The sequence below is a fragment of the Monomorium pharaonis genome, chromosome 5, assembly GCF_013373865.1.
Source record: "Monomorium pharaonis isolate MP-MQ-018 chromosome 5, ASM1337386v2, whole genome shotgun sequence".
Taxonomy (NCBI): Eukaryota; Metazoa; Arthropoda; class Insecta; order Hymenoptera; family Formicidae; genus Monomorium; species Monomorium pharaonis.
The window spans coordinates 13,158,760-13,182,193 of NC_050471.1; the positions used below are offsets into that span (position 1 = coordinate 13,158,760).

Genomic DNA, 23,434 nt, shown 5'->3' on the forward strand with positions numbered 1-23,434 from the left:
GGTCCCCACCATATCTACGGCGTGTACTTCACGTGATTTCTGCACCTACCGGGTGATCAGATTGGCTACCAATGACTAATCGTGAAGTTTTGACAGAAATCGCCTGCGTGAACTGATGCGTACATTTTCTGCGACCGAATTGTGTGTTCATATACTGTATTAATTAATTAACGTACTATATATCTACTCATGAAACCTGTGTGTGCTCGGTGTAACAAACCGATTGCTACTGCGTCGGTCGGGTGTGAGTGTGGGAGGGTGTTTCACCCTGGCTGCGTAATGTCCTATTCCAACACTAAGTACGCTGACGAATGCTGTAAGTCGTTGTCTGCTTCGTTGAATACGCCTTTGACACCGGAAGGGTTTAGGCGCATTGCAACCATTCAATTTTGCAAATATGACCACTCCTGTGAGCATTGGTTCTTCGCGGTCGCAGTCGCAGTCACTGGCAAGTGTCGAAGTCTCAACCAATGAACTTTTGCTAAAGTTGATCGAACAACACAGGCGTCTGACGCCAAATTCTCCGCTTTTATTGAGGAACAGCGACGTACTAATCAGGAGCTCAATGCTAAGCTTAATCAACTGAATGTTATAGCTGGTAATGTGGAGAAAAATAGTCAGCGTATCTCTTCGTTGGAGCAGAGCTATGCTACTCTTGTGCGTGACGTAAGTGACTTAAAAAGTCATCAGGGATCGTCTGGATTAGCCCCGCAGAGTCAAACTGACAATGTGCTTATTATATCTGGTGTGCCATCTACGATGTCTATTACCCCCTTGGCTCTTGTTCGCAATGTGTTCACGAAGCTTGATATCCCTGAACTGTCGTGCCATATTTTGGAGGTTAGGCCCTAGAGGCCAAGGTAACAAAAAGTGAAACGGAGACAGAGACCGGCAAAGGATGATCATGAGACACTACACGACCTGACTCACGAGCAACGACCCTAACCGTTAGGGTCGTTGCTCGTGAGTCAGGTCGTGTAGTGTCTCATGATCATCCCTTGCCGGTCTCTGTCTCCGTTTCACTTTTTGTTACCTTGGCCTCTGTTGCTGTTCGTGATATCGTTATCTCAAAGAAGCGTGTGCGTCGTGTACCGGTGCAGAGTGAGGTTTGCGAGAATGATTCTGGCGGAAATATTTACGTGAATGAGCTGCTTCCCAAAAACATCTACGAACTGCTGAAGCAAACCAAGCATACTGCCAAGACGAGATCATATCGATATGTCTGGGTCAGTGGGGGTCGTGTAAATGTCAGGCGATCGGATAGCGAACCTGTGATTCGGGTGGACTCGGTGGCTGACCTCGATAGGTTGACATGACATGCTTCTTCTGTTCCTTTATCGTTTATAATACTTTGGCACCTTCCTAGTCACCTTTAAGGATATTCTTCGCTCGTTCTTGATCGCTTCTGAGTTTGCTTGTGTCGCTATTCCTGTGATTACATTGTTTATACCTGTAACTGCTTACTTCATTATATTTGCGTTTATGTTAGATTTGACCTCATCTTTAAATTAGTTTTAAATTAGTTATGTAATTAGTTATACTAGCTTTTATCAATGCTTGATTTCTTGAAGTTTTCTTCCCTTGCCTTACTATACTTATTCTGCTTGTATCTGCGTTTGCTCTACTTTTGTATGTTGTTTTAATCAAGTTTTTACACCTTACATACTAGTTTAAACTATATTAGAAATTATTGCTTTACTGCGTTCGACTATTCTCAGTCTGCTAACTTTGCTACGTCTGTACTCATCCCAGCTTATACTTGCTTACAATACTTTGTCATCTCTACTGTGTAAGATTACTTGACCTCGCATTATTAGTGATGTTAGACAGTAGTTTACATTTCTTATCAGCGTTCCAATGGTCTTGAATTTGCTAAATTTGCTACTTATGTACTTCTTATGATGCTTGCGATTGTTTCACTTCTTTGCTTGTAGTTTGCGACTGACCTTACCTTATAAGCTTAGTCTTGATTATAAGTTTATTGTAACCTTCATTGTTGCTAAACTAATTGTAAAATCTATGTTTCTGCTTATTCTTCTTTGCCCTATAGCCATTGCTCGGGCATAATAAACGCAATCAATCAATCTCTCTCTCTCTCTCTCTCTCTCTCTCTCTCTCTCTCTCTCGCTCTCGCTCAGATAGCTCTCTCTATCGTCTCTCTCGTCTCTCTCTTCTCTATACTCTACTGTCTCATCTTCTCTCTCTCATCTTGCCACTCTCCCATCTCCCTTTCCCTCTCCCCCACCCCTCCCCCCTCTCCATCACCCTTTCCCTTTCCCCCTCCCCTCCCCCTCCCTCCCCCTCTATCTCTCTCTTTCCCTCTCAAGACTACGTAGTACACAAATACAATAGATATTACCACGTTTAACAACATCTTTGGTTTGTATTATTCTACTTTCATTATGTGTAATTTGAATAAAATTTTAACAATTATCATTTCTTTATATTTTCAGTGTTAAACACGATCGAAGAAAAAAATTATCAAAAATCATCACTAAAACTGCGATAAATAATCAACACGATATTTTCTCTTTCAGTGTCTCTGATTCTCAATAAAAGTTGAGTCAACTTCACAAATAAAATTTTTGGATTTGTGAAGTTGACTTTTATTGTGAAGTTTTTGACTCTGCAATACTATAGCTAAAAATTATCAAAATGTAAAACTGTATGCTCCTGATTATTTTTTTATTAATTAACAAAAAATTATGACCGTGAATGTTTTAAAACTATAAAAAAACGAAAATGAAAACTTATTCTTATAATGACCTATACAACATGTGTGTGTGTGTGTGTGTGTGTGTGTGTGTGTGTGTGTGTGTGTGTGTGTGAGTGCGTGTGCGTGTGATAATTTTTGATAAATAACTTTTTAACAAATAAGTGAATTCAAGTGAATTTTTGCAGCAATATTTTTTTTACATTTTAATGTAAAAAACTTAATTTAACTCGTAATGCTACTTTTATATGGAATTTACAAAAAAAAGTACAAAGTTCAATTTTACATACGAATCAAGAGTAAATATAAAATTCAATAATCAATAAAAGAATTCAGAATTCAAAATTTTACATAGAAATTCAAACGTAATAATAGAACAAATCGTAAAATTTTCATATTTTTTGTATTGTTTTGAAATGTCACTTACTTAATATCAAGAAATTAATTTCACTAACACTTCTACAATTCTAGAGTTTTTTTATAAAAATAAAGCAAAATGTTGCTGCAATTTTTATATTAAAAAGACAAAGATAAAAAGATGTACTTCGCGAATTTAGCAGGAATATCTTTCCCTCTAAAGTATTTACAGAAACACGATAAACCTCATTTTTAACAACAGTTCCAATCAATATTATTAGAGTTTCATTAAATGTCATATAAAATTTTTTTAACAAGATTACTATTTTTTAACACTTTCAATATTAAACACGATACGACACTTAAAGAGAAAATATCGCGTTGATTATTTATCGCAGTTTTAGTGATGATTTTTGATAATTTTTTTCTTCGATCGTGTTTAACACTGAAAATATGAAAAAATGATAATTGTTAAAATTTTATTCAAATTACACATAATGAAAGTAGAATAATACAAACTAAAGATGTTGTTAAACGTGGTAATATCTATTGTATTTGTGTACTACGTAGTCTTGAGAGGGAAAGAGAGAGAGAAAGAGAAAGAGAGAGAGAGAGAGAGAGAGAGAGAGAGAGAGATTGATTGATTGATCTTTTATTAGCTTTCTCAGCTATTTTCAATACATATATATACAATTTTATGTTACATCATTAAAAACAAACTCTTTTAGCATTCGTTTAAACATTTCTAAACGATTACAATGTTTAACTTCGGGTGGTAATGCGTTATACATTAACACACCCTCATAAAATAAACTTTTTTGCGCGCTTCTTGTTTTTCGAAATTCAATAACAATATCCCCTGTCTGCCTAGTTTCACGTTCACCCTCTACTATTCTAAGTCTATTACTAAATTGCTCTGGCATCATATTATTTAAAATCTTAAAAATAAATATGCACGTGTTGTAATACAGCCTTTGTCTTATGGTCATAAATTGCAACGCTTGGTGCATACATTTAACTTTGGTACGTCTGTCACATTGCAATATGACTCATAGCTCTATTTTGCGCTTTTTGGAGCCTACTTAACTGTGTATCTCCCATATCTAATAGTAGCGTCGCACAATACTCAAAGTGAGGTGCTATTATTGTCTTGTATATCGTACATCTAGTGTAAGCCGAGATAAAGTTCCCAATTCTATTTAAAAAACTTATCTTCTTCCCTATTTTCTTTAGCATGTAATCACAGTGACCACTAAATCTAAGTCTATCATCAATAATTATACCCAAGTACTTTATTACTTCTACACGCTCAATCTCACTTCCATCCAAACATCTCACAGTAGTATTGCCTCTCAATTCTTTTCTTATCCCTCTAACTAACATATATTTTGTTTTCCCGAATTCATCTTCAGTTTATTAATATTCATCCATTCCTCCACTACGTTAAATGCAATATTCAATTTCCTCTCTACTTCCGCACTACTCTCACCTGTTACATATATTAAGGTATCGTCCGCAAACATTTTTATATTACACATATCCGAGCAAACGTTAACAATATCATTCATATATATTATAAACAACAATGGGCCCAATACCGAACCCTGTGGCACTCCGTATTCCGTAGTCATTATTTTAGACCATCTATCATTAAATTGAACTTGTTGCATTCTATCTTTTAAGTACGACCTAAACCATTCTAGAACTGTTCCTGTAATACCATACTGGTATAATTTCTCTAATAATCTTTCTCTATCAATTGTCTCGAAAGCTCGTTTAAGATCTACAAAAATAACTCCTACTATTTGTCTCTCACTAATAATCAATTTCCTTTCATCTATAACTGTTTGAATTGCTGTTTTACACGAATAATTTTTTCTGAAGCCCGACTGATATTCCGTTATGATATTATTACTTTCTAGGTAGACCTCAATTTGCTTTTTAACTATTATCTCTAGTACTTTTTCATATATTGGTAATATATTAATAGGCCTATAATCACTTGCCCTCTTAGGTTTTTCTACTTTTGGTATTGGAATTATCGTGGATGTTTTCCACTCTTTCAAAAAACAACCCTCACTCAATGACTTATTTATTATATCACAATATTCCTCTCCAATGACACAAGACACCGTTTTTAATATATCGCTAGTTATTCCTTCTTCTGTGCCTTTCTTTTTTGGTAATTCCATAATAATTATTTTTACTTGTTCTGTCGTAATTGACTCAAATTTTTCTAGCTCTCCCTTCTTTTCAATACAATAAATAGTTCTCTTATTTGTGCTTGTTGTATAATTCTTATCTATAGATTTTATTATGTCTTTAATACTTTGTATATAATATAAGTTAAATTTATCAGCTATATCACACTCTATATTATTGTCTAATATTTCAAAATCTATTTTTCCTACAACTTTTGCGCCTATTGGTCCTCCTCTAATAATTTCTTTTAATGATTTCCACATAGTTGTGGAAATCGTTAAAAGAGAGAGAGAGAGAGAGAGAGAGAGAGAGAGAGAGAGAGAGATTGATTTTTTATTAGCTTTCTCAGCCATGTTCAATACATATATATACAATTTTATGCTACATCATTAAAAACAAATTCTTTTAGCATTTGTTTAAACATTTCTAAACGATTACAATGTTTAACTTCGTGTGGTAATACGTTGTACATTAACACACCCTCATGAAATAAACTTTTTTGCGCGCTTCTTGTTTTTCGGAATTCAATAACAATATCCCCTGTCTGCCTAGTTTCGCGTTCTCCCTCTACTATTCTAAGTCTATTACTAAATTGCTCCGGCATCATATTATTTAAGATCTTAAAAATAAATATGCACATATTGTAATACAGCCTTTGTCTTATGGTCATAAATTGCAACGCTTGGTGCATACATTTAACTTTGATACTGTTTGGGATTCGACCGTTAACATAATGTTTTCCGATAAACAAAAATATTTTTTTTGTCTCTAGTCGTGAAATTGTTATCGGGAATTCGTCATCTCATCTCGCCGAGCCGGAGCGTGGACCCGTGGATTTCACACGTACACGCCGTGATCGCGTGATGTACCGGGCCGATCAGCTGCTTGCTCTTTCCCGATCTTCTCCTCCTAACAACGAATATCGGGGGAGAGTAAGGCGCGTTACCGAATTTCGGCGCGAAGTTGAGTCAGTCTTGTGCCTGCTCTTGCTCGCCAAGCCTCTCTCAATTCTTTTTCGGGTTTCGCCTTTTTTAAAAACCTAACGTTCACTACTCGGGGTATCCCTCGGCTAGATTATCAACTTCGAATTCTATTCACGTTTGAGTTAAGATCTCTCTATTGTACTGTGAAAGTATCGCGAAATCGCGAGTGTGCGGTGTGCGTTGTGACGTCGCGGGAAGCAACGGTGATCTCGTGTTCGCGATCAAACGTCTGCCTCGCGATCAGTTTTTCGGTCTCGTTCGCGCTCAAGATCTCCGTCCCGTTGGGGTGTCCTGACAAGCGCCCGGCAAGATATCCGCCGCGCAATTCAAGGCAGAAAAGACAACCGTTCGACCCGAAGATTTCCGATCGTTTATAATTGACTCGGCGTTCCCGCACGCTCGCGTCTTCCGTGATTCGCGCGAGTTGTATGGTTAAGTATGTTCTTTGAGAAATAAATGGTGCTTCTAACTGTGAATACCAATCCTGCCTGTTTTCATTCGTGCTTGTGGAACCTCCAGCGAATCCTCGGATTCGCGCAACACGTTATCCGCGCTCAACTCTGAGCGGTTCCGGCCTCTAGCGCATACGGTTGCCGTCGGCAAACGATTTCGCGCGCACAGATACGTTTGTCACATTGCAATATGACTCTCATAGCTCTATTTTGCGCTATTTGGAGCCTACTTAACTGTGTATCCCCCATATCTATTAGTAGCGTTGCACAATACTCAAAGTGAGGTGCTATAATTGTCTTGTATATCGTACATCTAGTGTAAGCCGAGATAAAGTTCCCTATTCTATTTAAAAAACTTATTTTCTTCCCTATTTTCTTTAGCATGTAATCACAGTGACCGCTGAATCTAAGTCTATCATCAATAATTATGCCCAAGTACTTTATTATTTCTACGCGCTCAATCTCATTTCCATCCAAACATCTCACAATAGTATTGCCTCTCAATTCTTTGAGAGAGAGAAAGAGAGAGAGAGAGAGAGAGAGAGAGAGAGAGAGAGAGAGAGAGAGAGAGAGAGAGAGAGAGAGAGAGAGAGAGAGATACATTTATTATGCCCAAGCCTATGCTAAAGGGCAAATTGTGATTACAAAGCAAAGTTACAAAGTATTTGTATAAAGTCAACGAAGCGCAAGTGATATTGATTGATTTATACATAAGTAATAATGATTAATAACATAATGATTTAAATATAAGAATTATAATGATTAACAACATTCTAATCACAAATAAGAGCTAGTAAAAGTTGACAGTATTAAATCCTAATCATAAGTAAAACTAAGGTCAACATAGAGATAGAACAAAATATGAGTAAAAATAAGAACGCTAAAATAGACTATACCTGGAAAACGCAGTAAATGACATTTAGATAGATTCGTAAGCTAATAGATATGCGCGAAGAAGACACTTAAAAGTATGTAGTGAAGGCGCAGATACAATATGATCAGGGAGAGAGTGCCAAAAGTAAACCGCAGATAAATGAAAGGAATTTCTATAAGCACTGGTTCGATGAGGAGGAATATGGAAAATTTGTGCTGATGAAATTGTGCGATTAGATCTCTTAACTGAAGGATCAAGATGTATAAAGAGTTCACGAAGGTAAGAAGAAGATAAAGAATGCGGTATGTTAGGCAACCTAGAAAATACAGCCTTCTATTTTCAACAGAGAGCCACTCAAGACGACGTCTGTACGGTGTAATATGTTCATCGCGCCTTAAGTTGAAGATGAATCTAATACAGCAGTTCACAAGCCTCTGTAACCTAATATTCTGTTCACCAGTCAAACCATGATAAACCAAGCAACAGTAGTCTATATGAGGGATAATCAAAGTATTGACTAGCTTGATTTTAAGCGCAGTCGAAAGAGAATTTTTATTGAATTTAAGCTTATACAAGGCATAGTGAACATTTTTAGAGACCCGTAAAATGTGTTTGCTCCATGACAGGCTGGACGTAAAAATGACACCCAAGTTCCTCACTTCACTAACGAAAGATAAAGGAGTACTATCAACTATAATAGGAGGGAGAAGAGAGGTGTCAATGTTTCTAGTGTGAGGTTGACTAGCTAAGATGATTGCGTTAGACTTAGTTAGATTAATTTTGAGACCATTGTTGTTTGCATACTCAAATATAGCATTTGCATCTTTAGAGATCAATTCCAGGCCACGAAGGACATTCATAGGAGAGCAAGAAAGATAAATTTGCAGGTCATCAGCGAACAACATATGACTGAAAAATGACAAAACATTGCCAATATCGTTTATGAAAAGTGAGAATAGCAACGGACCCAATACAGAACCTTGAGGTACACCAAGGGAAGTTGGAAGCCATTCAGAGTGATTACCAGCTTCATCTATTACAGCCAGAGATCGACCGGTTAAGTATGAGTAAAGCCAAGTGACAACTGACTCAGAAATACCAAGTCTTTTCAGTTTGGTAAGAAGTCGGAGATGCGGGACGGTATCAAACGCCTTGTTAAAGTCGAATAAGACTGAGATAGTGATAAGTCCAGCATCGATCCCTGCCCTAACATCATTACAAACACGTAGTAGAGCGGATTGGGTGTTATGGTTAGACCGATATGCCGATTGCCTCGGATCCAAAAGATTATAGTTATTTAACAATTTGGCCAGCGACTAACCTTTCAAGGATTTTGGACATTTCCGGTAAATTGGCAATCGGTCGAGTGTCAGACGGGGACCTAGGATTACTAATCTTGGATAGGGGACGGATGAGAGCAAGCTTCCAGTGAGATGGAAAAACAGAGAGTTCCAATGACTTATTGAATAGATCTGCAATCCAGGACGAGATACGAGGCCATGCTAAACGCAGAACATAAAGTGGAATGCCATCAGCGCCCGACGCATAAGAGTGAAGAGGGCTATGAGCAATTAGATTATATATCATGTTAGATGTGACAGGAGAGAACACAAATTCAGGACGACAAGGTGGACAGGATAAAGAAGAGATGGCAGAAGTAAAGTCAGCGAAGCATAGCGGCGAAGCAGAAGAAACAGAAACATAATAAGAGTTTAGCTGGGATGAGATGAAAAAATTGAGTGGGGAACCAAAGGTGGACTTGGCAAGACCAAGTCGAGCCAGTTCCCTCCATAGTTTGGCAGGATCGAATATATTGTCAAGGGAGGCAAGAAGAAACTCGTTCTTAGCACGCCTAATATTAGAATTCAGTTGGTTCCTGAAGTGTTTATATCTAAGGTATCCAAGCAGACTGTTAGAACGCTTGGCCTGCTTGAATAGAGTATTGCGAGCACGTAGGCGGCTCCTCAAATCCTCAGTAAGCCATCGCGCCGGCGGCCTTCTAACCACAAAAGTACGAGCCGGAGCACAAACATCAAGTACATTGCAGAGAGCCCGGGTCAGCATTGCACTAGATTCATGAACATAAGATTCATAAGATAAATTGCTAATGATAGTAGAGGCACTGTCAACTTCAACTTTAAGAAGCTCAAGAAACTCAGAGTCCACTATATGCCCGTAACCTCTCCTCCTAATAAGGTGCTCAGTGTCAACTTGAAATCCTATGGACAGGGCGAGAGACAGAAGGTCATGACCGGCTATAAAAGGACTAGAAGATTTCACAAAAGACACAATTTTTTCGCAATCATCAACTATGAAGACATCAAGCCATGTATCAGAGGTAGCTGTATGAAAGGTGATTGGACTTGGATCCACTTCAGATTGGACAATATGAAGTGATAGGCCAAACATAAGATTCCGTAAATAAGTTGCCTCGAATTGATCGGTCAACAAGTTGCAATTTAGATCGCCTCCAATAATTACATTTTTATACATGTGAGAAACACAGGTGAACGACGCAACAAATTTATTACGGTAGTAGCCTTTTGGCCTTCTGTAAACGGATGCAAACAACAAAGATTCATCATTAGGTAAGCGAATTTCAATGATCAAATATTCTGGTTCGTTAATGTGATCACCGTCCGACATAGAAACAATAGAAGCTTTAAGTGATTTATGTACGTAACAAGCTACCCCTCCACCCATTAGGCCCACACGATCATTGCGAATTAAGAAATAATTATCTAAGGCCACTAAATCATCAGAGATGCCCTCTTTCAGCCAAGTTAGTATGAAAATGTATTCTAATAAAATCTATGTGGCCCCGCAGGGAATTCGCATTAAATTGAGCTATGCGAAGTAAATGCCGAGAATCACCGTTACTATGCGAGACAGGTGTCAAAGAGCGAACAGAGGACGTACATCAAATGAGCTTATTAAGATCGTTCTTGGAGTCAATACGAATAATCGGGTCACCATCAGAGCGCCTGACCCGGATATGACCGTCGTTGACCCAGACATACGCGTAAGATTTTTCTTTAGCAGTACGCTTTGTGAGCTGGAGTAGTTCATAAGTATCCTTAGGGAGAAGCTCATTTACGTAAACCCTTCGATCAGAACCATTACCACAAATATCGCCCTGAACAAGCGTACGCCGCACACGCTTCTTGGTTATAACTACGTCTCGAACGGCGCGCGAGGTCAGAGCAACAATAATTGAAGTTGTAGATGATACAGGCAATGGTTGATCACTGGATGCCACTGATAGAGTCCTTCTAACAACAGTCCTTGCATCCAGAATGTGACAAGATAATTCCGGTATGTCAAGGGTCTTAAAAATATTACGTGCGCATGCCATAGGCGACACAGACATTGCCGCCGGAACACCCGAAACAATAAGCGAGTGCTCGGTATGATTCGATGCAGAGTGATGGGCCTTGATCTCACTTTTCAAATTTTGAACTTCATCCACAAGAGTGGTACTCTGCCGCTCCAGTACCGCAATTCGCTGACTATTGCGCTCGACACTGCTAGCAATGCTGTTTAACTGTCTAAGTTTATCATTGAGTTCACCATTAGTACTACGCTGTTCTTCAATGAAAGCTGCAAATCTCGCATCAGTCTCTTTAAGTTGAGCCATCAACTTGATCAGCAGCTCACTAACAGAAGTGTCTGTTGCACTGGTATCAGTGGCGACATGCGCCTGCAATCTCGATTGAGCAACATCACTCGCGGCGGAAGCCATTCCGACAGAATCAAACTTAAAAGGACGCACCGTATTATCAGCAGCAGGAGTGAGAGACAAATTTAACGATGAAGAAAGAGATTTGCAACACGTGTCAGCATACCTATTGACAGAGTAAGATTTAACGCATCCAGGATGGAACACTCTCTTGCATCCGCACTCAACCAGTGAAGTCGCGACGGTTTTCTTACATTTAGCACAAACGGGCGGCATAAGTAAGTCAGTATTCAAACTCTCCGACATTCCAAGTTATGAGCACCAGCGCACAAAAAATAAGTAATAAGTACTGTGAGTGTAATGTCAAATCACTGTCACAGATAGCAGATAATCAGCTGAGAGATCACGTTGGAGTTCGATCTTTTGAAGCCCAAAAGGTGTCACGAAGTTAAAGATGAACAGCAGGCAAAATCGATGTATCGATGGATGTAGCGTGCTCGGATGACGCAGGCGCAGGAAGCGGTTCGACGGCCGCGGCGAGCCAGTAACAGAGAGATCGTTGATAAAAAGCACAAAATGCACAAAATGCATGAAGCGAGAAAACACCTACCGGCTCCACATGCACCAGCGTCAAGTAATTAGCGCCCTTGACAAGATGTCTGCAAAAGAAAAGGCCCCGGAGGGCAAAGAACGACAGAAAAAGCAAAAACGACGGAGCGACAGACAAACACGTCCACAAGCTACTTACTCAGCGGAGAGAGAGGGAGAGAGAGAGAAAGAGAGAGAGAGAGAGAGAGAGAGAGAGAGAGAGAGAGAGAGAGAGAGAGAGAGAGAGAGAGAGAGAGAGAGAGAGAGAGAGAGAGAGAGAGAGAGGGGGGGAGAGGGAGAGGGAGAGGGAGGGAGAGGGTGAGGGAGAGGGGGGAGAGGGAGAGGGGGGAGAGGTGTCATACTAAAATGCGCGAAATACTTATCCATAGTATGTTACACTCTTTGTAATAACATAGAAAAATATTCCCTCTTGATGTAACGATTTCACGACAGCTTAGGCGCGATGCTACGATAATTATGCTTACAAATTAATGTTCAATATCATGTATTGTTAACGCAATGAAGGATTTTCATTTATAACCATAGAAAACTTACAGTTTCTTCTACCTTTAATTGCATTATTAAATACGACAGATTTTCAGTGACTTATAATGAATTAACGATAGAAGAAATTCGAAGTTCTCTATCATATACAAGAAAAAATCCTTTTTAATTAACCATACTAACGATACTTGACATAACATTAAGCTCTAATTACCTATAATTACCGTAGAAGTCGCATCGAATAATTTGTCCTGAAGTCGTTAGATCAAACGTGAATATTTTTCTATCGTGTTATTTTACAAAGAGTGCATATTAGGGATAGTATTTCGGACATTTCGTAATTTTTTAATAAAATGGTTACGAAAGGAGAATGTATAAAGAATCAATCGTGATAAATCTCTTTTCGTTAATTTAATATTCCATAAAAAATAATGAGAGAATTTGATGCGACAAATATTATATTATTTGCAGGTTCCATACGTTTCCATCGCTTTCTCTCTTGCGACTTTCTTATTTACAGAAGTTTATTACGATTTAAATTTGTCCTATTTTTATTAATAATTCATAATCTCGTCATGTAATCGCGAGTATGCGTAGCAGCCATCGACGCGAGCTTACGCGCGGTGCGGCGAGACGTGGGAACGGCGACGACGCCACGTTTCTTTTTCTTCCCCCCGCCGTCGCCGGCAGCCAATGCTTGAGACAGTAAGCCGTGCTATGACTCGAGCGGCTCGAGCCCTTCCTTCGGCGCGCAAGGCGCGCTCTCATTCGCATAAATTAAAAAAATTATATCTTGATTATTGATAGACCTAACCAAGACTATATTGGATTTTTATGTTCATCTCGATCCCGTCTATCTTTCCATGAAGTATTGCACACCAGATTTGGGACACCCTGTATAATGTTACAAATCAAAGGAGCATCATGATGAATTTTTGGCACTTTGTTCTAATACTTATCAAGAGTAAATACAATTATTTTTTTGCAATGTCTTGTTTTCATATTTTTTATCCTTAAAAAATTATTTTATTTTCAAACACCTTTAAAAAATCTTTAATTTTTTAAAATCAAATTGAGGTACTTTTTCTTAAAATATAGTTATTTATTTTTATTCTCTCACAAGATTATCTTCATTAAAATCAAAATAATGTTTTTTTTTAAGTTGTTTAAGTTTTGGCCATTTTTTATTATAAAAATATTATTTTTTTGTTTGCCAGTTACTCTTGCATTTCTCAGAAAATGTGATCCCAAAAAACACGTACTTTGCATTAAAATTCGGTTTTATTTCACCAAGATATAAAATTTCAAAGAATCAAAATCCCAATTTGCACTCGCGTAGTTAGAGTGTAACTTGAATCGGGGTGTTCAATGGTTATCTATTACAAAAAACATTTTGCATTAATCCAACAATACAAATTATACATATGTGATAATAATACCTTAAACCATTTCACATCTTCATCCAATTGGTAACATAATTTTAGAGGTGCTGGTTGTTGGAATGGATCAGGATCATCTACCAATCCTGCAAAACTAAAATAAAGATCGATTATGTAAAAATTAATATATTTTGTAAAGAAGCGAGACAATTAAGTCACATAGATTGAATTACATATATTTAATCTATGTAATTATATCTAAATGCCATATATAGAAGAAAAAAACATTCTAGTTTTGAGAAAATCTTAGTTTCGAAATGTTAAAATGAAATACAGCGTGTTAGATATAAAAATGTATTTTTATAAAAAATTTTGTATACTTTTATTTAAAAAAATTTTTTTTATTTAATAATGACTTTTATAAGTTTTAATATAATTCTTTAATGGTCAATTTTATAAAGTGTGTAAGAGGATGAACATGTAAAAACTACTCCACATATAACAAATCTAAATTGACAGTATAGTTTAACATCTATGTGACTGAAAAATTCTATGAATACCGATTTTAAAATTGTATTTTTGTATGAGTTAAAGAGGGGGAAATCGTAACTAAAAAAGTGTTTTTTCTCGATGGCTGAATCAATTTTGATGAGAAAAAAAAACATTATAAAATACTATAAACAAGTATTATAAACACCAATAAGATTATTTTTAAGGAAAAATTTAAAAAATTGTGACAAAAATTACGGGTAAATTAGAAATTTTTTTTTGAGATTATGTTTCAGAGATATACTTTTAATTATTCTTTTTAAAAAAATCTTAAAATTTTTACTGCAATAAATATTATTTCTAAATTAATCGTGGAAAAAGTTCATGGCGAAAAATAATGAAAATTATGCAAGCGTCGCAGCACGGCATCACGTTTTCATAGCATATTTGGTTTAGTTGAATATACTAGCATGGTTTTTATGTTGCATTCTTGAATTATTCTGCGACAAAGTAAATGAAAAATTAAATTTTGTTCTTATATACTGTGACGTGACAGCCGCAGGCTGCTGTCCGTCACAAGGGCCTTAGCGACCCTTACGCGTTAACGTCACGCAGGTCCTGCGTCCTCCCGCTCGGGAGCGGACGTGAAAGCGTGCTATATTATATTTTCTGTGTGTGTCGTCTGGTGTGTCGTCCTTTCGCTAACTGTTAAGACTTTTTACAAGCGTCTCGTCTCGACGAAGAACCTTCCCGGAAGTCGCAGAATGAGCGGACATCGAGGGAGTAACGGAGACCCTTGTCGAGCGGGGGTTCACAGGTAATACTGCTCTTATCTTGCCTACAATTGTATCGTACAAGAATTCCGATACTGCCGCCGAATCATGCTTTCAGGATTCAGCGAAAGCGCACGAAGACGGTGTCCCAACGGGGGCGACTTCAAATCCGATCCCGTACAAGTTCCGGCGGAGATCGCGACAGCTTACAATCAGGGAACGCCCTCGTCGAGGAGGAGATAACGTTCCGATGGCGGAGAATGCGCCCGGCAAGGAGAAAGGAAACTGCCGCAGAAAAAAGCGCCAAAAATTTCCGTGCACGGAGTCCAACAATATCGATCACCGCGCTTGGATCAATTAGCAAGCGACGGCGTGCACGTTGCGCGTCGCACGCAAGTCGATTTTGGAAAATCGCGGCCAATAAGAGTCCGGCTTATCAGAGGCAAAGTGGGGCGCGTCGCCGAGCAACCCACACAGGATCCAGGTCCCCTTACAGATATCGTGTAAGAGGATGTAGGAGCCGGAGACATCCCGATTCGGACGAGGCCGAGACAAAGGAGCCGGCTTGGTGAGACAAGCGTCGTATTGGAATTGTAAAGCCACCGATTTCGCGGTTGGGCGACTCACGAAAGAGTCACGAATTTATTACGATCTTGTAGTCACTAGATTAAAGTCATGAATTTATTAGAGTATCGTTGCTTCGCCCCATCGCACCCGCCTGCGTGAATTCGCTCCGTGCCACTCTTTCCGTAAAATTGCGTTACGTGTGTGTCCCGATCCGCAGCCGAGTCATTGTCGTTAATTATATTATGAATTGTAGCGCATTTGTTATTTTGTAAAATTTAGAGTATTCTTTTGTCCTCGTGTCGCGAATCTTCCTGTAATTGTGTTCTTGTCGAAGTAAATGTCTTTGTTTCTTCGCCTTGTCGGCGAGCTGGTAAAAATTATCGCGCGCATGGTCCACGGGATTTTATAGAGAATATAGAGTACGAAAGAGCACGAGTTCATCGCGTGCCGCGCGGACTCTCACATACTGTTCGTCCCGATCACCCTTGGCGAGCCCGTCGTCCTCATCAAAAGCATAGACAAGCCGGAGAATTCCCGCGTTTGTGCAAGTATTTTAGTACTCCTCCCGTGTTCGTGAAATATATTTTCGGGCGATTGTCAGCCTGTACCACACGCAAGTAATAGCCGTCGCTCGACAGAGCCTTGTAAATCTGTATTGTTTGTTGTTAAATATATTCGTTAATTTCATTGTTAAATTTACGTTATCTTGGTGGTTCTCTCGCCTTCCCAATTCCATCCGCCCGCGCCGAACCTCCCCTTTTACCATTTTTTAGGGCTGAGTAGTTGGTCGGAGCTTATCGGAGCCGCCTACGCCCGATCGCCTGCGAGGCCTGTTCTTTTCTACGACTTTGTTAATTTGAGCGTAATCTCTCGTGGTTTACGAAAGATTGGTACGCTCAACGTACCTGGCTCCCAATTACACAGTATATCGAGAAAAATTACGAGGAGCAGTCGCCCCGACACCAGGGCGGCTCAGGGACGGAGGCGAAGTTGACCGTCGCTCGCGAGTACGGTTATATTATATTATATATTTATCTTATGCGTATTTCTTTGTCAGAATACTTTATTCAGAAGGACATATTTTTATTTCAGCACATCGTAAACAGATTTAATTGCCTAGCGAATTTTAGTAATAAAACTTGACTTATTGGACTCTTCTGTGGGCAGTTGTTTTCTTTTTCCTTTTAGAGCAAGCATCAAAACTCTAAAATTTTCTTTTTCTAAAATATCTTTTACATCACGGAGACTACGACGAAGGACAAAGGTATCATCTTTTAGAAACTATTTGGATTTTTCATGACATTTTTTTTAATCTCTGCATTATTTTCATTTGCATATGAAAGGAAAAAAAAAATCTATCTACGGAAAAGTCCAATGAGTCACGTTTTGTCACCAAAATTCGCTGGTTAATAGAATTTGTTTACGGTGTGTTGAAACAAAAACAATCACCATTTAGATAAAATTGACAACTTGATAACAAAAATTGAAACTTACTTTAGAATCGCCTCGTTTCTCAACACTTTTGAAAAAAGGTTTCTGATGATAGACACTTTTGATGACATTTTACAGAAAAAGTATAAAATGTGCGGAATACTTTGTCAGCTAAGGTAAAAAAAAATGGTTGGCTTCCTCGACAGTTACCTTTCAAAGTGTTACATTAAATGAAAAGAAATGATGAAAAAAGATTAGTCTTATTTACTGGTTCATATCAACTGATTTAAGCTGTATCATATCTATCAGAAATAATTGACAAAGATAGTAAGCTAAAAATTAAGTTAATGATGAATCAGATATACTCGAATTAAAAGTTCCATCACATCACTTGTCACATTTCTTGCACAGCATATGGGTGCTTTTTGAAATAATGAAGAAAATAAACTGTTGATTATTGCTTTCATTGCTGCAGTGATTTATTATTTATCTTATGCTATATTTCATCAAACAAACCAATAACAGTTAGCAAAATATTTAAGATAAATATATTTACATTTTAATCATCGAGAGTGACAGTGACGAAGATTAAAAAAATAATCTCGAATCACATATAAAAAATATCCATTTTTGTCTGAGAGGCAATGAGATTCATTTATAAAATGCTCCATTTTGTCAAAGGTGAAAAGACTCGCATTTAAAAAGTTCCATAAGAAAAGGAACATAAGATTAATATACAACACAAGTAAAAGTAAAATCTAAATTTTCATTAACTTTGTCATAGAATAATTCAAGAATCCAACATAAAAACCAAGCTAGTATATTCGATGTACGTGAGTGGAGCAAATGTACTGTAAAAGCGTAATGCCGCACCACGCTGTTTGCATGATTTTTATCATTTTTCGCCATGAATTACTCCCACGTAAAATTTGGGAAAAATATATGTTGAAGTAGACATTTTAAGGTTTTTTTTTAACAATTGGAGTGTATCTCTAAAACATAACTTTAAAAAAATTTTCTAAAAATTAAAAAAACATTTTATCTGTATTTTTTGTAAGGATTTTTTACATTTTTTTCTGAAAATTGTCTTATTGACATTTATAACATATATTTCTTTCATGAAAATTGATTGAGTCGTTTTTGAAAAACACCACTTTTTTATTTTGCATTTTCTCTCCATTATTCTTACAAAAGTGTAATTTTAAGGTTGATATTTGCAGGATTTTTCAATTACATAGATGTTAAATCTATATATGGTAACTTAGACTTGTTACGTGCGGGGGCAGTTTTTACTCGTTTCTCCCTCAGGCCTTTATTTTTACAAAAAGACCCTCAAACTTTTTGACAATTGATTTTGATAAAAGTTATATTTCTTGTAGAAATTGTTTTTGTATATCTGGATAAAAAAATTTTCAGCGATGGGCCTTAGTATCCGAGAAAATTATGTGTACAGTTTTCGGAAAAAATGAGATTTTAGACGCAGTTCATATATGTATGTTTGGAACTTTTACTATTTGTCGAGCAGTCGAGTACGATTCACCTTTATAGCGTATGCAATGATTCGGGTTCACGTCCCATTCTCGCACAGTTTTTCTCAATTTTTAATAAAATGATAAAATGTTTAATTTTTAATTTTTATTCTATTAAAAAATATTTATGATGACGTTTTTATTAATTAGTAAATTACTAATAAATATTTATAGTTTAAAACATTTTAGCCAATTTTAAGTAATTTTTTTGTCTCTAATGTTTTTGCTGTTGTTTTGTATTTTAATATTCTGAAAGTTTTAATATTTTAAAGATCTCTTTTGCGAAAAATCTTTATGCTTTTATATGTATTTTTTTGTTGGTTATTTTGAATTTGGAGTGAAGCAATAATGAATCCTAGGTCAAAATAACATATCAAAATTTATGAAATAAAAAACCATTTTTTTAATGTAAATGTAAATGATTTATGTTTTCCTGTATTCCATTTAAACTGTGTGAGTGTAAAGAAGTTGTGTTGTGTGTATGATGAGTGTGAAGAATGTCGCAAGCGATAAAGATGTCAAGTGACACCACGCGCGTGCAACATCACTCGGCCTGCATACCGGGCGTCGCACCGGGCAATGCACCTGATTGCTTAACAACAACCAAAATCTCCTGATTTTGGGATGAAATCTGCGTAGCCAGCAATTGCTGGCTAAGCAAGTGCACTGACCAAAGGCCAGTGACCGCGGAAGTTTTCTCCCCGATTATACGCCAAAAATCGGTGTATATAGATGTAAAGATAACGAGTAAACTTACTTGCGTGTCGTACAGCGACGTACTTGTGTCGCTCAACATATCATTTGTACGAATTATTGTAACTCACAAGGGAACCTCGCGAACCCGAAAATTCTGATTTTAATGAAACTTAGCATAAATGTAGAGGGGGTGAATACATGAATTTAGAAATTAAAAGTTGGTGCTTATAAACGGTTTAAAGGGTTGAAACCACTCTTAGAAAATTTTGAGTTTTTGCCTTTTCTTGATATATCTCGTAAACTAAACAAAATATTAAAAAATGTTTCATACAAAAGTTTTACAGTACAAATACCTCTATTTAACTATGTTATTTATTAAAAAAAATAATTTTTTTTAAAAAAAAAATTTTTTTTCTTTGAAAAAATTTTTTTGGAAAAAATAAATATGATAGTTGAATAGAGGTATTTATGCCGTAAAACTTTTGTATGAAACATTTTTTAATATTTTGTTTAGTTTACGAGGTATATCGAGAAAATGCAAAAATGTCTCAACCTTGAAGCGTGCTTTCACCCCTTCAAGCTGTTTTTGAACCAAAATAAAACATTTCTAAATTAATGTATTTACCCCCTCTACATTTATGCCAAGTTTAATTAAAATCAGAAAATTTTTCGTTTGCTCTTATAAACGATTTGAAGGAGTGAAACTACCCTTCAAAGGTCGAGATATTTTTACCTTTGCTTCATATATCTCGTAAACTAAACAAAATATAAAAAAATGTTTTATACAAAAGTTTTACAGCATAAATACCTCCATTTAACTACGCTGTTTATTTTTCGAAAAAAAAATTTTTTACTAATTTTTAGTAAAATTAATTTTTAGTAACTAATTAGTTGCACATTTCGCTTCGATTCCTGAGGCACCGCCTGCTATACCCCCACTACCGCTGTAGACTCGACGGCCGAGCCGCCGAACGCGCGCGTGGCCTTGTGTCTCAGGAGCGTTCTACGATAGATATGCCTGGTCCATTCGCGTGATTAAAAAATTTTCTTGCGCTGTGAATAATTTTTTTATTTTTACAGACAATTAAAGTTATTAATATTATTTTTACGTTTATAAACATATTTGTATATACATATAATGAGCATAATATAACACAATGTAATAATTGCAATTTTGTCAATAGCTTTCCACATCACCCAGGAGGAAAAATATTATTAATAACTTTAATTGTCTGTAAAAATAAAAAAATTATTCACAGCGCAAGAGAATTTTTTAATCACGCGAATGGACCAGGCATATCTATCGTAGAACGCTCCTGAGACACAAGGCCACGCGCGCGATCGGCGGCTCGGCCGTCGAGCCTACAGCGGTAGTGGGGGCATAGCAGGCGGTGCCTCAGGAATCGAGGCAAAATGTGCAACTAATTCCGAACACTGCAATAGATGTTATCAGAAGGATGAAATATGTATAGTTAACTTATATTTTTATGAATAAATATAAAGTTTTAATTTTTTATTCATTTTTACATATGCGTGCAAAATAGCATGTGGAATAACTTATTAAAAAGTTGGTTTTTGCTCTGTTTGTATAAAATCAAAAAAATTTTTAGTGTCATTTTTTATAATTTTTTAGTATTATTTTATTAATATATACCACATTGTTTCGATAAGTGTACTTTCTTTATGTTCTGTTTTAATTTACGTTTCTTAGAGATTTAATTAACGCTTTTGTCACTCTTTTATTACATTCACTTTTCCTTTACACTTGATTTACGCTTTATTAATTGTAGAGATAAAAGATATGATGGGATATTATTTGGATGTAATAGAATATCGTAAGATATTATAAAATATCTTACAATATCTTATAATATTTTAATATATTTTTTGGGGATATCGAAATATATTAATGGGACATCATATGATATCTTAAGATATTTTACGATATTTTAAGATATTTTTGTAGGATATCCCGGGAGCTACTCATTGAGAGATCCGTGGGATCGCCTACGTCTGTCTGGGATAATTTGGGATATCCTCAGGATAAAGTGTGCTATGTGGGTATGCTTCGCTTAATTAAATAATCTAACAGAAAAATCAAGCACACGTTAGATGTGATACTGATGTACTGATCAAGCACACGTTAGACTTGATACAGATGTGAAAATGACGTGTAACATCATTAATAAAAATATCAAATTTTAATACGTGATTTCCATTTCATATATGATATATACCGCGATATGACGAATATAAAACTTGAATGTGAAATATGTGACGTAGACAGAATGAACTGTGTGAAACCAACGTGACTACTCTAATATTGCGCAACTGTTAGATGAAAACTAATACATATAGGGATGCAGATAATATAAATGTATAGTATTATAACATAGATAATATATAACATACATAATATACACATAGATAATATAAATAGAACGTAGTATAAGATAGTATAATTATTTTATAAATGCTATATACATAAAAGTCAATTTTATTGAAAATTTATTTTAATTAAAAAATTTTTTTTTGAAAAATGAACAGCGTAGTTAAATGAAGGTATTTAGGCTGTAAAACTTTTGTATAAACCATTTTTTAATATTTTGTTTAGTTAACAAGACATAGCGAGAAAAGGTAAAAATATCTCAACCTTTAAAGGGTAATTTCACTCCTTTAAACCGTTTATAAGCCCAAATGAAAAATTTTCTAATTTTAATGGAACTTGGCATAAATGTAGAGGGAGTAAATATATTAATTTAGAAATGTTTTATTTTGGTTCAAAAACGGTTTGAAGGGGTGAAACCACACTTCAAAGTTGAGACATTTTTGCATTTTCTCGATATATCTCGTAAACTAAACAAAATATAAAAAAATGTTTCATACAAAAGTTTTACGGCATAAATACCTTTATTTAACTATGCTATTTATTTTTTTCAAAAAAAATTTTATTTTTAAAGAAAAAAAATTTTTTTGAAAAAAATTTTTTTGAAAAAATAAATAACATAGTTAAATAGAGGTATTTATACTGTAAAACTTTTGTATGAAACATTTTTTAATACTTTGTTTAGTTTACGAGATATATCGAGAAAAGACAAAAACTCAACATTTTTGATGGGTGGTTTCAACCCTTTAAACCGTTTATAAGCACCAACTTTTGATTTCTAAATTCATGTATTTACCCCTTCTACATTTATGCCAAGTTTTATTAAAATCAGAATTTTCGGGTTCGCGAGGTTCCCTTGTCAGTGTAAGAAAATATAGTATAGTGTTATTCTACAAACAGCTTTATCTCTCACGGAATTTGACCCGAGGAGTTACGGCAGCGATCCCCAAATACCGTGTCTTTTAATAAAGGGCACAACGGTTGTTTTTATAATATCTATTGTTACGTCCGGCGGACTTAACGTTTTTTCTCTATCACTGTCCTTCTAAAGAAAATAGTTAAGTAAAAGAAATCGTACTTTAACGGTTGCTAATAGCAAGAAATGTTTACAAAGGATCGCTCTATCGTCACGCACAAGTTTGTGAGATATAGCGACAACTTAAAATTTTATTTTTAAGGAACAGTAAATACATAAATCGAAAGGTACAGCCATCAAACAAAGACATTAGTTTCTCCATCTATAAACGATTTCGAAGAGTAAACCGTTAGATATAATTTAATTCTTTTGGGAGTCTGGGGCAATGTTGAATTTAGAATAAAAAATAACAACTATCTTTATTACCGAACCATGTCCAAACAATACCCTAGATCGGTACCCAACGCTAATAAAAAAAAAATTTTGAAACTCAAAGGAATTAGACTCTTCAAACAAGAAATCTCCGGAAACTATAAAATTTATTATTCAAAACAAGGGGAGCCCGCCCCGATGACCTTGGCCTTGACATATGTTGTCAAGGTCACCCTCCTGAGTGACCTTGAAAAGATTTTAGGCGTCGCTTGTGATTCGTTAAAAAGTTATTAACAAAAAAAGTTTTATAAATACGACACATAATAATTCAGTATAGAAGTATATTAGATGAGTTTGCAACTTTCCACGTGTTGCGAGGTTTATCCCCTCTGCTTATAGAGCGAAACGACATCCACGCTTGTACTTTACCACAAGGGTTTACGATATTAGATTTGTAATTGTGCCCAAATAGCGAATTTAAAATGTTTGGGTTAGGTTAGGTTAGGTTAGAAGAAAATACGGGAAAGGGGTGCAGTTTTCTGCC

At 36.2% G+C, this 23,434-nt stretch overlaps 1 protein-coding gene across 2 annotated transcripts in view; it reads right to left on the reverse strand.

The window, feature by feature from the left end:
- The window catches only part of LOC105832420 (dynein heavy chain 12, axonemal-like), a 111,367-nt gene that overhangs the window by 14,183 nt on the left and 73,750 nt on the right, over positions 1-23,434 (reverse strand). The window contains exons 2-3 of one of the 2 annotated variants that reach the window (XM_036287043.1): positions 13,792-13,885; positions 13,572-13,728 (exon numbers count right to left, since the gene is read on the reverse strand). In XM_036287043.1, coding sequence (XP_036142936.1) covers positions 13,657-13,728; positions 13,792-13,885 — 166 coding nt within the window. In that variant the 3' untranslated portion in view covers positions 13,572-13,656. Of the gene's footprint in view, positions 1-13,571; positions 13,729-13,791; positions 13,886-23,434 lie in introns of those variants that run through there. The other variant, XM_036287042.1, reaches the window with a different exon arrangement.